Genomic DNA, 16,308 nt, shown 5'->3' with positions numbered 1-16,308 from the left:
CTGCGGGGCTGCATGCTGGACTGTGTGGGTCAAGACCAGTGAGGCTACAGCATTTTTGAGATTTATGGCTTTCTGGGTTTATCTGAAGTACTTTAGGAAGCTAATACAGATAAAAAAGACACACTGACACAAGCGCTAATAAGACAAGAATAAATGAGCAGATGTTAAGTAGGACCGTTCATTTCACATCAATACAAACCCCAAATAATGAACTTGAAACTAAGAGAGCTTAATTTTATACTGTAGACTAAAAATATTGTGTAACTTCCACAGATATGGAGTATTTATACTAAATGATCGGAATCTACATTTAAATGAGTTTTATGGAGGTTTAATTGTGTGTAACAGAAAGTAATCTGCCTGGGAAGTGAGTCTTGAGATGACTCAACACTGGAATTTAATCCCAGGTCTTTTATTGTGAAATCTGTGTCTCGTGGGGACAGATTAATTCCACCTGGCTGAGTTAGCCTCTTGCATAATAACCAACAATAAGAGAGGACAGACTGGCCCTGACTGTGATCCTGCCTGCCAGCATCGCCTTCCAGGACCAACGTGGTGCCATGTTCCAGAGCGTGAGGAAATGCAACCTTTTTCCTTCTTCCTGCAATTCTGCTTCTCTTTTCTCTTCCCTCTCTTAACGAACTGCAGACACAAAACAAAGCAGAACGCTTCATATGAAAGCAATTCATAGTTTTAGATTTAATTTAATAGCCTTCTTGTTTTTGTTCTCACATGAATAACTTAAACAGACCTCACACTCGTCCTTGCTTTGGGGTTAAGCTCTGTTACTGAATGCAAACACAAACCTCCACCCCCGACTTTGTGTTTAAGAAGTGGAGAAACACCAACCTCTCAGGGGGTCTCTGCATGGGGCAGCACCTGGGGGGCCTGGCGGCCTGTGCGTTTGTATGTGTGTGTGTGTGTCAGGGAGAGACAAATGATAGTGGTCTTATGGATCTGCACATGGACCCACCTCATACTGCCCTGATTACATCTTGAATTACTTAGGTGATGTCATAAATGTGTGTGTGTGTGTTTGCGATTCAGTGATCTAACCACATCTTTCAGTGAGGTTGTGTAATTCTTTGCTTATCTAGTTTACACATTCCACACGCCTTCAAACACTTGCAGATAGCGAGTGAGAGTAATACAGTGGGCAAGCGAGATAAAGCGAGCGTCGTTTTGGTCTTGCTTTGAGGAATTCCACGGGAAACTTTTAGATTTAACCGTTGCTGAACTTCTGGGGCCCTTTTTGCTTCCCTGTGTGTCACAGAAGAAGATGAAGCGCTTCCAGAAACGCACACAATGAAACCTCAAATCCCCAAAGTAACATCTCCCGTGCTTTGGAGGTTGTTCTGCACGTGTGCAGTTTTATTGTGTGATGCTGCTTCAGCGGAAAAGACGCCAGTGTTTCTTTGCAGAAGGGCTCAAAGCACACTCGAGTGGATGAGCAAAGAGGGAATGGGTTTAATTTGCCTTGCGGGCGTCCTTCAGGAGCTGTAAACAAGATGTGTCTGCAATCTGACCTGCGAACAGCAAACGTCTGCATTCTCCATTTGTTGAGTCCTCATTACTTTGCAGCAATTATACCCAGCACCAATGCTGTTGGGAGCACCAGACTGTGCCTCCAAATTTTGTGCTCCAGCAGTAAAATAAACTGAAGGCCAATTAAAATGCATAATTATTCCCTGTAATGCTGAGACTTTATAGCTCTGTGGAGACAACAGGATAAATGTTTATTTCACTGACCTAGATCCAACTGCTGCAGAAGGATATATGACATTAACATAAACATTAGCCGTCGGTATATGAACTCAAGTACACAAAACTCTGTGATAACTTCATAGTCAACAGAACCAAGTTCAGCAGAAGCAAAATGTTTGGTCTGTCGTGATATTTTTAAGTGCATTCACATTCCTTGAGTCTGATATATTTCTTACCTAACAGCATGATGATGTCTAAACAGATTAATAAAGATTCAGTCATTTAAAACAGCATTTATTTTCTGTGCTAAACTAAAAAAAAAAGAAACTGCAGCATGAATTGCTGAGATTTTGAATGCAGCTCACAGCTCTCCAAACATCTCACCATACTTTCCTTTATGAACACTGAACAAAGTCTGGCGAGGCATCCGAGAGACCTGCTCTCCGTTTTCTTAATCACTCTGCATCAGGGTGGCTGCTGGCTGCAAAGCAGCAGGTCTGCGGTTTCCGCCTGCTGTTAATCAAATTAAAGAACAGCACCCTCATCACCTCCACACCGTCTGTCACATCAGGAGATCAACAGTAAGAGAGCTCTGTAATTGGCTGGTTAAAGTGAACAGATGGTCAGTAAACTGATCCGTTTCACTTGCACAGTACAGAGGGGTCAGTGGGGATGATTTAATTACTGATCAATTAAATATGAACAAGTTCATTCTGCAGTAAAGAAGTCATAAACTGAGATCTACGTCCTGATAGTAGGCTAATTCTCACCTTGTGACCTGTGACCTTTTATGGTTTCACACCTGTAGATCCAAGAGACTCCCAGAGGTGCTTCATCACCTCAGTGTCTCGGCGGCTTCGCGGCTCTTTCGTGGTCATTTGTATGATTAACATTGTCACTCGTGTGTTATCTGAGAAGTTCTGGTGGTTTCAGTCCCACGTGCTGATATAAACACCCATGTAACAGTTTATTAATCACAGCGTCTGCACCGTCAGTGCCTGTGAGGCAAAGTGACACCGGAAGCTGTGATCTTTACCCTTAAAATAAAAGCCCACACTCGTTTTTGCCAAAATGAGTTGTTCTGTGTTGACTAAAAGGCATTAAATTGGTTCATTATCAAAGTGATTCTCAAAGACAGGGCTAAAGGATACGTATTTATTTTTATATTTGCATTTTATAAAACAAGTAACAAATATTTCAAAAAATGTTCACGATCAAATATCACGTTTAAGGTTATTTATACTGCCTTCGTTCTTTTTATTTATTTATTTATTTATTTAATGTCTCCACTGAGTCCAAGGGTGGTGGGTGATACAAAATGCGATAGCGCTTTAGAGGAGAAATATCTTATTGTGAAAATCATGACCGGAAGCACTCCCTGCTCAGTGCTGCAGACTTGACTCCTCTAAGAGAAGAAGAGCTGATCAGTTTACTTTCTCCGCTCAGAGCGCTCCAGAGACAGTAATCAGCCGTCACTAAGAGGTTTACCTGCCCTGCACCTCAGCCCTGTGTCGTGGATTTTACGACCAAACTAGAAGAGTGGGTTTATTTCCCGGAGAATGACGGAGCTGTAGGTAAATATCAGAGAAAATACTTTATTTTATCTTTTTTTGCGGTTTTTGTGTGGTCAGCTGTTGATTTGTGGTTATAGATTACACTTTGAGGAGATTTGTAGTTTTGTGTAACAAAAATAAGAAAAATTAAGCTGTGTGTGATTTTATTTATAAACGTGTGTGTTTTCTGAGAGGCACTCCCTTTAGTTTCAGCGTGCGCTGCGTGCGCAGTTCGGCTCAACGAGCTGACAAATCTGAAGGAACGCAGTGTTTAAAAATAAAGGTTTCAGCACGTGTCCCCGACTCCTGACGTCATAAACAACGTAAAGCTATACGTGTTTAAAGAATTTAATTTATAAAATACTTTTTTTCTGGTGACACAATTACGCCAGACTCTTATTTCATCCACCAGTCATCGCTGACTCACCGCGCAGTGACAGAATAGGCGATGTTGGACAATCGCTCCCCATCTGGGTTCGTGATGATCTAATTTCTAAGAAGATTAAGTGTTGCAGAAGAAGCGCCTTAGACATCCCCCCAGACGGGGGGAGGCAGGCATATTACTCCATTTTATAGCACATCACTGCTACATGTGGTGCTTCAGGAGCGAACTACTACCCAAGAGTGGAGGTCACAGCCAGGAGACACTCGCTGTAAGAGTCTGATGTTTTGTTTTTGTAAAAAAATATGTATGCATATCGGCTAAAGTTTATTAATACTTAAAAACAAAAGCCTTGTGGGCCAGTCAGAGCTGACTGGACCTGTATCTGTGGCTGCCTGTGTCGATTAGACTTCAAAGATTTGCTCCAATGGTACCAATCAGTCAGCTGCAGGATGGCTTCAGGAGGACATGGGATGATCTGAGAGGCTGCAGTTACATAACGCGCACGGAGGGAGAGAGGGAAAGTTAACTAGAGTTCGCCTTCATTCAGTTTTGGCAGCATTTTAGAATAGAATAGAATAGAATAGAATAGAAAAATAGAATATTTTTGATTATTATCCTCCAGACATTTATGAGGGGGTGGGGGAGGAACGGTAACGTTAAACCTAAACCTGGGAAAAAAGGGGGTTGTTCAACATTAAAGACTCATTAGAGCGCACATTGCTTCACCTGGGGTTTCACATGCAGTCTGGTTTACTGGTACTTAACAATAATCGCTGTGAGTTATCAGGAGAAACAGGCTGGATGTACACCCACGGCACGAATGATATATGGAAAATTAGTCACCATTAACTCTCAGACACAAGCTGCATTAGCGTGAAACCACCGTGTGGGAAAACAGCCAGATAACAGACGGAGTCAGCTTTGCTTTATGGCAAAAATAAACGGATTAATGGAGGAGAAAAAATGCTTTTGTCAACAGTCGCCTGCTGAGCGCAATTACGCGCCACTCTGCGGAGAATAACAACAATGAAAGCAGCCGCAGAGTCGTGCGTTCAGGCGTGTAGTACGTGTTTGTCCCAGGAGATGACAGGACTCATGGGTGGCTCCGGTCCGTTTTGGTGGAGAGACTTTAAACAAACTGGGCCTGAGAGCAGAAACAGATGTTAGTTCGGCCTCCTCTGTGGTTGATTGCATCATCAGCAGTGGCCCAAATTCCAGCTTCCAGGAAAGGTGATGCAAAGAAATACCAACCAGCCGTCTGAAAGAGTTTCTCCCTCCGTTCGTATTTAGGCTGATAGGGCGAATAAGAGGAGTACACAAGTATGTGATGCCCACCTCGTGTGTCACAGTGAGGCTCAGAGGTCAGTCAGTTTTATGTTGATGTTGTGGTTCAGACAGAATTGCGCTGGGAACCCACGCTTGAGCTCAAGGACAACAAACATTGGAGTCACGCTTCATCGACACTACAAAGCTCCCAGTAGGGGTACGTGTACATGATGTGTGTGTGTGTGTGTGTGTGTGTGTGTGAGTGTGTGTGTGTGTGTGTGTTTGTGTAAGCGTGTATTTGTGTATTCATATCTTTGTGGGTACCAAAAATTGAAAGTTTACTATACTTGTGGGACCAACAGCCCTTATGGGGGCCAAAATCCTGGTCGCCGCAAGTTTGAAGGCATTTTGAGACTCAAAATGTCGTTTTAGTGACATGGTTACAATTAGGTTATTGTTATCTTTAGGGTGAGGGTTAGACATTCATTTTTCATGGTTAGGGTAAGGGGCTAGGGAAAGCATTATGTCTATTAGATGTCTCCACAAGACATCTAATAGACGTGTGTGTGTTTTTAGAAACGATGGTAAAAGCCAGGGATAAGAAATTGGTTTTACTAGAGAGATCTACTAAAAAAATGAGAAGCGCTGCGATTGGTTGTCTGATCTTTTGGGAACTAGCTGCATAATTAATTGCTTCTTGTGATCTTGTATTAAGTAATTCAAGTCTGTCACAGCCATCAGTGTGAGTGGGTCTCTGTGTGATCGTGATGACTGCAGCGATTGAATTTCCTCACTAATAACATTACACAACAGTCTCCTCTCTGTAGCTCTGCGACTCCTTCTACACAAAACTGCCTTCACTGCAGGAATATGACCACGTTTTCTCCTACAAAAGGGTGACAAATTAAAATAAAAGGAAAGAAAACTCAGGGCCAGAACAACTTGATTACTTTGAGGCATGATTTTCCAGAGGAGAAAAGGAGTGCCATTCTTCCTCATTTGGTGGTTTTGATGATGGTGGTGGGGAGCACTGGTCCAAAAGTACTTCAATTAGGTCAAGATGACTAATGACTGTGAAGGAATAGAATATGATTCATATCATTTTCTCACTAATCAGACTAGTTACTGAGCCTTCAGGCTCTATGGATCTGACTGTTTTCATCCCAGAAGAAACCACCCCCATTATTTCATCACCGGATAAAAGCAGTCACTCAGAAAGGAGGCCAGCCAGCCATGCCCATCTCACAAAACTAATAATGAAGCCTGTTAGTTAGAAATGGAGTTATATCTGATAGCTACTATTTTTTTTAAAAGAGTCTTACACATTTTGTGATGAATTAACTGGAATAACTTGAGCAACTCTTTGAGATTTTTGTTTTAAACAGTTCAGGGATAAATCTAAAAACTCTTTCTATACCTGAGTCCTCACTGTATTTTTAAGTAAATGTTGAGAGCAAGTGGACAAACATGACTTTTTCTCTGACAGTATTTTTGCCAGAGTAAAAATAAACGAGATCACAGATTCTCTGCTTCAAAACACGTCTCAGTCTCCACCTCGCCACAAACTTTGACCAGCTTTGTTGGAGTGACCCTTCCTCCAAATTTACAAGAGTGCCTGGACATGCAAGCAAAATATCCCCCCGGAGGAAAAAGAGAGGCCCAGCAGTTTGTTTGCTGCTCTCAGCTGTTTCTGAGTCTGTAGGTGTTGTAATTGTAGATGCATATTAGGTTTGTTAGGCCATGAAACTGCTGGAGATACATTTTGGTGACCACGTTATCGAAAGTTTAGTTGGCAAATGTGAAAATAACAAATATATAGCCTAAAAAGCTTTAACATGTAGAAATCCATTAAAAATAAGGGTAACATTTAAAAAAAAAAGAAAGCATTTTGTCTCCTTTTCCAGGCCTTTTGAGTCAAATTTAGCAAATTTAACCATAAAACTCATAAAATCCAGAGAAACTGTTTCTCCAGCGTCTGAAGATGCCTCCGCCCTTCTGTACCAGTTCTGACCGATCCATTATCCCTGTTGGTCTTTGCACTGTTGTGGTCAGTCTCATTATTTTTGCGAGTTCATCAGGCGTGGTGTTTCTTTGCTTGGACTTGTGCTGCATAAATATAACTGGTATTTTTTTGCCCCCTTTGTTAAAATGAGCGCTGACAAGTTAATGTCGCTTTCTTTATGACTCTCAGAGGCTCAAATTAGACGGAGCTGTTTATGATGTCATCTGAAATGTTCTCGCTGTCAGACGGAGAGAATTGCTGCTCTGCTCGGTTCCTTTGCCGCTCGTAGCTGTTTGTGCAAAGTGTTGTTGGAGGAGCAGAGAGAGAAATGGAGGAAATGAGGGTGTAAATCACATTTGGTACAATAGGCAATAAAAGATGCCATAATGTCATCTATGGGATGGTGAAGTCATATCATGAAGTCTTGTTTTGTCCCTAATCATAGGCTTGAATTTCACCCATCAGAACTGGAGCTTCTTGGATGGGCTCATAGAACAAATATCCACATAACAACCCACATTATTTATCATTAAAAATGCTCCAAAAATTCCACTCAAGACGTCCAATTCAGTGGGGTGAGTTAGTGGAGGGGCGCCCTACGCCAGTGCATGCATCCACTTGTCATTCAGATAATAATTTCAAGCTCAGAGCCTGAAAACAGCTTAAATGGGTGATTTATACCCCTGTGGAAGTGCCTTAAACCTGCACCCTTTCCGTTGCCCAGCAGGGGGCGACTTGTCGTTAGTCTGGATGTATAGAATTCTATTAGAAAACAGCCCTCACGTCCCTTGCTCTGTAACGTTGGTAAACACCTTTCTGGTGAGTTTGTTGTCTCAGTTGCTTGTTTGAAGTGTCACTGAACACAGGGCATGTTTATTTTTGGAAATTATGGTTTGCATTAGAGTCACAAAGAAGGATAAAGCATGTTTCATAGCAGGCCTTAGTTGGGATATGAGTACGCAGTGACCCTCGTTTCTCAGTTGGATACGGCAAAAACGCTCAGTTCGAGACTTCATCAGAGGACTTTAGTTATTGGTGGGTGACGTCACTGCGGCTACATCAAGTGGACGTTCATAGAATTGCAGTTGTTGGCACTTCCACGTTGGTTTAGGAGGTTTCAGTTTGTTGTTACAGATCAGGCCTGTAGTGGCTAGTTTAGCCACATGCATACAACTCCGGAGGAACCATTTCACTTTTAACTACACTACGTTTACCCTGCAGTAGCTGCTGTCGTGCAGGATAAGATCTGACATCTGAAACATGATGATGATGATGAAGAAGCATGGATGTAACCAGTGTAACGTCACCCATCAGTGGGGCTTTGAAGCCTCGGGCTGAGCGCTTTGGCTTTTATGATCTTGACTTCTTTCAGCTGGGGGGGAGAAATCAAAAAATAGCCACACCCTCACTCATACTCTGCTTCATCTTCCTTCTTGGTCTAATTCCTGGACAACAAAATTTTGAGTGAATGTCATGTTGTGTTAAGTGAGACTTAAAACTCGTAATTTAAATAATAAACTCATGAAGACAGTCTTAAGGCCTCCATAGAGGCCCAACACTAACTGGGCTGAAAACACCTGGAGTGTTAATAATAGGTGGAAAGTTACCCTTTGATGTCTTTGCCAGTATCGGGGGAAGGGTTTGGGGTGTTCTCACCCATCAGACACTGTCTGAACTTCCTCGTACCGATTGCTCATCACAGAAGAGAGGCGTGTGTCTTCATCCCGGAGATTTGAGTTCATCAGATCATCGTGTGTCAGAGCTGAGCTAATTAAAACAGACAGTACAACAAATGACTCAGGTCTGCTTAACTGGAGCCACTTTAGTCAACTGCCAGGACCGTTTCTCTGCACCATCCTTCAAAACAGACAGTAATTTAATTATACACAGTTCACCTGCTCATTAATGCAACTCTCAACATGATCAAGACGACCTGTTAAAACTCAAACTGAGCATCAGAAAAGGGAAGAAAGGTGATTTAAGTGACTTTGAGTGTGGTGTGGTTGTTGGTGACAAACGGGTTGGTCTGAGTGTTGCACAAACTGCTGATCTGCTGAGATTTTCCTACACAAACATCCGTAGAGTTTACAGGGAAGGGTCCAAAAAAGAGAAAATGAGCGTCCGTTTTCTAGGCAAGAATGCTTTGTTGATGTCAAAGGTCACAGGAGAAGACCAGACTGTGCTGAGCTGACAGGAAGGCAGCACTAACTCAAATAGCTGTGCAGAAAAGCATCACTGAGCATGCAGCACATCAAACCTTGAAGCAGATGAGTTATGGCAGCAGAAGACCACAGTGCGCACTCCTGTCAGCTTTTCTTGGCACACTTTGGGCTCCTTAGTACCAACATGTAAAGTCCTCAGTCCACCTGAGTGTTGCTGCTGACCACGTCCATCTCTTTACAGCCACAGTGTGCTGATCTTCTGATAGCTGCTTCCAGCAGGATAACACACTGTGTCACACACGTCAAATCATCTCAGACAGTTACTCAAGTGGCCTCCACAGTCACCTGATCTCAATCCAATAGAGCACCTTTGGGATGTGGTGGAACAGGAGATTCACATCATGGATGTGCAGCTGATAAATCTGCAGTAACTGTGTGATGCTGTCATCTAAACATGTACCAAAATCTTTGAGGGAAGCTTGCAGCACCTTGTTGAACCTGTGCCATGAAGAATTAACGCAGTTCTGAAAGAAAAAACAGCACTAGCAAGCTGTACCTAATGAAGCGTCCGGGGAGTGTATCTCATAGTTGGTTTTTTTAGCAGCTTTTAAATAAGATTTCGCTTTTTTTCACTCAAATATCTAAAAACCACCAATGCTCAGTGGGCTCTGTTGTGACAGAGACAATAACTACTTGTAATGTCATTAAAACACATCCAGTCGGTTTGGTTTAAAGAATAAATGAGAGCTGCATAGTTTCTAATCATTTATCAGCACAGTGAAGTTTGACCTCAGCCTTAAATGAACCTGAACCCAAAGCCACACTCTCTGTTTTCACACTCTGAACGCTGGTTAAAGAAACCTCCCCCTCTCCTTCTGTTTACTGAATTTGTGAAAAGCAAATTTCACTTGCGTTGCATGTGTTCTTCAGTGCAAACGCTCCTGTTAGTTGGACTCTTTTTACTCCAGGGTGTAACCTGTAAGGAATCTTTTTTTCCACATAGGAGTGTTTTGAAACTTCAGGCCTCATTAAAGCGTGTCCCCGGGGTGGCCTGCATGTGTCGCAGGATACATGTTGCAACGCGAAAAGACTCCACCAAAGATAAAGTTCTCCCGTTTGTGTCAGCGGTTTCCCAAGAACTCCGTCTGACGGGGCAGCTGGAAAATACGAAAAGACGGAAATAAAATCCTGATGAACCGATGAGAGTTTGTCCCGGAGCAAAATCACAGGAGGACTGAGAATTTCTGAAGAAGTGAAGCAACTTGTATAAAAGAAGCAAACACGGTTCAATCTCAAACTGAACTCGTAGTTTACTCATTTCAGACCCTCTTTCAAATTTCAAGCCGCATGTGTTTTGCACTCTAGCGTGACCTCAGTCTGACCCCAGTGTGAGATTCACAGGTCCCCTTCAGATGCCTCTGTGATGTGCTGGAAACTCTGAAGCTGAGCTAAAAATCTCATTCTGGTATTTTTAATTTTTATTAGGTATTTAAAAAGCTAAAAAAACAAAAACACGACTGAGTCAGAACTGATAACAGTCATCAGAAATACAAAGATTTAACACACGATTCAGAGCTGCACAAATCAACCCTGCTGATAAACAGTTTTTTCACCCAGACCGAGGCACAAATATGACTCAAGACAGCAGATTTTATTTGTTGAAAGAGATTTGTTTAAGCAATCCAAAGTATTCTCTATGTACTTCCTCAGTAAACACACCCAGTGAGGGTCGGGCAGTCACAAGAAACACATGACGGCTGTGTGATTTAAAGAAAAATGTTTTTATGCTCATTGCGAGCGTGCTTCTCTCATTTCTAAACACGGGGACCGCAGATAAAGCAGCAATTTGACTCACAAGATCTGAAAATTATACAAGAAAACAAACTGTTAAAGACCAAATTCTTCCAAAGGTTCATCAAAAGTTGGTCAACTGGTTTTTAACATACGACCAGATGGCTCTGAACTGGTTCTACTGTTTCTCTGTTTTTCTAAACGATGCATGGAAAGCTTTTCTCTAATCCGCCTGTTAAATGATGGAGGCTCGTCTGATTTCCTCTGCAGGAGAATGCAAGTCTTTGGGTCACTGAAGAAGCAAAAGCAACAGCTCTGTGCAGCAGAGACGGTGTCTAAACTGACAGGGCTCGAGCGAGTGTAGCTTTTACCAAGGGAAGTACTGCTGTTTCCACGGTTACTAACCTTAAATAAACTAAAATCAAAAACTAAAACATTTTTTTTAGATCACCACCCAATCTAAGGTTTATGCCTCAGCTAAGTTAACAGAACTGGTAATTACCAAAAATCAGTTATTATATTTGTCTAATGGTAATTTACTCTTTAAATTGTATTTTTAATATTAAATTATAATAATTGTTGTTATCCGTGAATTTTCAAATGTACTTTTACCAAAAATACTAAAAAAATATTAAAACGTTTTTTAATTAAGGCGCCAAATTACAGTTTTTTGCAAACATGAACAAAAAATTTGTTTTAGCTGTTGAATTTTATGCTTGATTAATTTCTCACTTCTCAGACTTCAGGTGTGCCAGCTCAGATTTGGGTATCTAAACGTAAATTCAGTCATTTTTTTTCTGACAGATGTCTAAATTATTTGTGTACTTGTCTTTATGACAGGTGCTCTAATACATTTTTTAAGCACTGTAGATGTAAAAACTTAGGACTGGTACTTAACTACTCTTTTCTGCTCTTACTGAGCACACAAACTGCTTTTTACTACTGGCCTCTTTCAGCCATTCACACTAGCCGTTTTTTTCCATACCCAAGCAATTTAGCACAGAGGCATAAGGTCATGGCGTTACTGAGCACAGAACAAATTCACACTTCAGACACTTTGTCAGTATCGGATATTTGCCTGTTTTTTCACCCCTTTTATTGTTTTCTAACCATTGGTGAGGCGACTCTCAGTGTTAGTAGCTTTAATCTGCTATGACTAAAGTAAATGAGTGGAAACTGAAGAGCTGTGGATAAACTGTATTAACTGTGGTCCTGAAAAACCTGCACTTCTACATGTTTAACCAGTTAAATAACTGGAGTTCTGATCTCGAGGCTTCGGGTGTTCCCTGTGTCTTTCTCGGGAAAGACACTTTATTTCCTGATGAGATGCTGTGATTAGGCACGAGGTGTTTTAAAACCGACAGTTTCGGTGTGGTAATTTGTGTTTCCACTGACGAAGCTGAAGGGTCTTTGGGAATGCGAGACTAATGCGTGACTCTGTAAGAGCAGCCCGAGGACCTCCAGTCACACATTTTCACACAGTGTGGGGCAGGCAGGGCCCTCTGAGCAAACACTGTGGATTCTTGGAGTGTTTTCCTTCAAGTGTCCTCTGGCTCTCTGAAAAAAGTGCTTGTAAATCTCCCCCCTGGCTTCATTCCTCCCTCTGTCCCATCTATCTGCTTTTCCTCTTCCCCTCGATCTCTTTCGGCCTCTTTTTGACTCCCTTTTCGCTCTGATTTCTCCTCACAGATCTCCAGTGTTTTGATGTCACATTCCTGAAGTTTCTGAGGAACTTGGAGGACTGACCGGGCAGCAGACGGCGAGGCAGCCAGAGATCCCAGTCTTGATCCCCTGCATGCTGTTTGCCTGAGCCGGGATAAAGACGAGAGTTTGAGGAGACGAGGGCTCGGCGTTTGCTTTGATATGGATTTTCTGCGTAGGAGGGGAAGACAGAGGGAGCTGATCTGAGGTCAAGGCCTTTCTCCTCTCCCTTCCTGAGTCACATGTCAGTGTGAGGCTCAACCGCCAGGTTGCTATCGCTACTCTGACCGACCCAAATACTTGTTTACTCGCTTGGAGAAGCAGAACAGACTGGATATCTGAGCTGAGAGTGGGAAAAACAGCCAAGAGAGCTTCTTATCAACTCAGTGCTGTTTGCTTTCCGCTGAATTTCTCCTGCTGGAGCTCAAACGGCCCGAGGAACCCAACATCCACATCAAGATGCCTGCAAAGACGCCAATGTACCTAAAGACAACGACTCCCAAGAAGGGAAAGAAGCTGAAGCTCCGGGACGTCCTCTCAGGTGACATGATCAGCCCCCCGCTGGGCGACGTGCGTCACAGTGCCCACGTGGGGCCTGAAGGCGAGGGCGACATGTTTGGAGACGTCGGCTTCCTCCAGGGTAAGATGGACATGCTGCCACCCACGAGCCGGACGCAGAACGGCCACGCCCGCTCGCACAGTGTGGAGAGAGACCTGGGAGACGGCCTCACCGCGAAAGAGGACGTGCACAGCTACGCTTTTAACGGCTACCATTACCAGCACTCGTCCAGCGGCCTGCTGAAGAACACCATCTCCATGCCTGTGTTCATCGCTCACGAACAGGCTCCACCCAAACCGCCACGCCTCCATCTGGATGGTCCCTCCCACCACCATCAGCACCCTCCTGCGGCGACCCCCAAACAGAACAATGGCTGCAGCCAGACAGACGGTCAGCGCCAGCAGCACCCGACCGTGTCGCTCTGTGAGAATGGCGTGGTGGGTCGCTTGGCGTCCGAGCCCTGCCGTGACATCTCCCTCTCCCCAGCTATCCGCAGACTCGTCCCCTCCTCCGGCTCCCTCTCTGAGGGCTCCTCTGAGGACTCCATGTCAGAGATCTGCGGGCCGCAGGACGTTCGCCGGGGCCTCAGCCTGGACTCCGACACCTACCTGAGCAACGAGGATCTTCGAAGCGAACGCAGCGAGTCACCCTGCACCGTCTTCCACCCCGCCGGCCTCACAAAGCCCTCCGGTGTGTCGCGCTCCGACTCCATTGCGGGGTTGAACCTGGATCTGGGCCCATCCATCCTGGAGGATGTGTTGAGCATCATGGACCGCTACAAAGCTGAGGACAACCACTGCGAGCTGTGATTGAGATTAATGAGACAAAAAGATATTTTTATACATGGTTTAATATATCCTTTAAAACTCTGAACAGACTGATGGAGACAAAAGATGGAGGGACTGACGGAGGAGGGAGGGGAACTTATATTTCCGCCTACTCCTGGGAGCCGAGTCTGAAGGTGATAAAAGACTTCAAGAAGCTTGAAATGCAGGACGTTGCTGCTCGAGCCTTCAAAGCTGAACCTCATGCACATAGATTTTAAACTATAACATGGGGTTGCCAACGGTTACGTGCACACCGTCATTCTCACGGTGTCCAAAGAAACCTGCAGACCCTCCTTTATTTAAAAAAAATACACCCATTTGCATGTATGTTTTGGGCAGGTGTTTTCTGCCCATTTTAGAACAAAACAGGTCCATAAACATCCTGTTGCTTTCAGCTGATGGGGGAAGTCTTTCCTGTGAGTGTATTAAATACCTGCAACTTCACAAGGATACATGTGAGTGTCCCCACAGCGAAACAGCTGCACATATTTACCAAAACAGTCCAACAGAGCTAACTTTATTAGTTATTTAGAACTATTAACTAACCCTGCAACAAAACTTTTCAACTTACAGTGTTTATGGATGTTTACCATAACAGCAGGCTGTATAGGAGGATGACACCTCTAATCATTAATTTAACCAATAAAATAAGCCAAGAGGTGTTTAGAATTTTACTAGCAAAACAAATTTGGCAGATTTATCCTGAAAATTACCTAAAATATGTCGCAGCACCTCTCTCTAGGTTATTTAAAGCGAGGAGTGATCCAAAAATGACAAAAAAAAGATTATCATCTTTAAAAACTGTCCCACATTCTGCGACAGCCTCCCAAATTTTTAATGGACCTAGTATAAAAAAGTGAAACAGCTGTGCTGATCCACAAGTACATCCCAGTGTGGGATAGAGAAGTGTGCCAAAACTACCGAATCGCTTGCACAAACAAGTTATGAGAGGAAATACAGGCTGTCCTTCACCTGTGACCTGCATCATTTTTTGTGTTTAATTATCCCACATAAACATCGCCACCCTCATCTCACCCCAACTGACAGCTGAAAGTTGGCAACCCTGCTCCAAGTTAACCAGCACAGTTGCAGTAACATCACCACTGCTCCCTTTAATCTGTATCGCCTGTTAATCTGACTCTCACTGAGGATTTCCTGCTCACTTCTCTGCAGAGTCAAATATACTTGTCTCCAGATCGGCCTGGGAAAACAGGAGGAATCTCCAGCTGCACAGCTATTAATTCTTTCAGGATAAATGTGTATTTCTGCAGCAGAGTTCATGTTACGTACATAGACTAAGCTACAAACTGCTAATACTACTAGTTTAATGCTGCAGGTTAAATTCTTCATTTTGGCTTCCTAAGGTGTGATTTGGGGCTGAAATGTTGACATCTTCACTCTTTTACATCAACTCCGCTGCTGCTGACTTTACTGTCATCCTCTAATATGATTGTATCCCATTTAATCAACATTTCACTGGCAGGTTTAACCTTGTTTTTTAGTTTTTTATCATCAGAGAGAAGCTGGGTATGCTTAATGTTGGTGTTGTTTAAAAGCTTTAAGGGTAAGAATAAGAAAAAGTGCTGCTTTGTTGATCAGTTTTGAGATATCTGTCTTTATACATGCTGTGGCTCACTCTCTGCCTCCCTGACATTCACTGTCTGCATGATCACAGTAGCCTATTATTCAAATGTCATCTATGGTGTATGATTAATCTGTAAATGTACGAATAAAATGTTTCCTACTGCAAAAACTTTGCGGTTTCTTCTTCGCAGACAGACGCTTTATAGACATTAACACTAGTAGGCATACTTTATGGGTGTTTTTCACATGCAGCGATGAGATGAATAAAGATTTCCAAACCTCTGAACCACAGTGACGTAATTACAGTAAAAAAAAAAAGGGAAAAAAAGTCTTTTTTAATAGTTTTCAGATTAAATTTCAAACCATTAAAAACTAGTTTTCAATTCAGTGCAGGTGCAGTAAAAGTATAAATCTGTATAAATAAATGTTAATATGTGTGAAATTAAAGAATCTGGACAGCAAAAAAAAGTTTAATTTTGTTGTCGGTCTATTTATAATTATTTATTAATATATTCTGAGAATTCAGATTACTTTGTTTTGGTTGCGGATGAAAAATTCTTCCTAATCGGAGTATTTTGAAAGGATACATCAGACGTTATAGTGTGCACAAGGGCGATTTTATTGCTATGTGCTGCCCCCGTGTGGTCACTCTTTGGAATGGCAACTCTTTAAAATGACTAAAATCTCATTAATGCAGCTGACTTAGAACTACTTCCGGAAAAGCCTGTGAAAATAAAGTTATTCGGGTAGGGTATTCCAAGTAATACAAAAAAA

General features: G+C 42.8%; 1 protein-coding gene across 3 annotated transcripts; it reads left to right on the top strand.

The window, feature by feature from the left end:
• Positions 1-3,112: 3,112 nt before the first annotated feature.
• On the top strand, positions 3,113-15,703 carry zgc:154093 (cdc42 effector protein 3). Of its 3 annotated transcripts, none has more exons than XM_005461129.4 (2): positions 3,113-3,278; positions 12,553-15,703. In XM_005461129.4, exon 2 carries the CDS (start codon positions 13,024-13,026, stop codon positions 13,930-13,932), a length of 909 nt encoding a protein of 302 aa, XP_005461186.1. In that variant the 5' UTR covers positions 3,113-3,278; positions 12,553-13,023; the 3' UTR covers positions 13,933-15,703. The 3 variants fall into 3 exon arrangements, with proteins under 3 accessions (XP_005461186.1, XP_019223176.1, XP_019223174.1); XM_019367631.2 differs by lacking the exon at positions 3,113-3,278 and adding an exon at positions 3,682-3,910; XM_019367629.2 differs by lacking the exon at positions 3,113-3,278 and adding an exon at positions 4,589-5,125.
• Positions 15,704-16,308: the final 605 nt, after the last annotated feature.

The sequence above is a fragment of the Oreochromis niloticus genome, linkage group LG14 (assembly GCF_001858045.2).
Source record: "Oreochromis niloticus isolate F11D_XX linkage group LG14, O_niloticus_UMD_NMBU, whole genome shotgun sequence".
NCBI classification, from domain to species: domain Eukaryota; kingdom Metazoa; phylum Chordata; class Actinopteri; order Cichliformes; family Cichlidae; genus Oreochromis; species Oreochromis niloticus.
The sequence above is the reverse complement of the archived record's forward strand: the minus strand, read 5'-3'. Positions and strand labels throughout refer to the sequence as shown.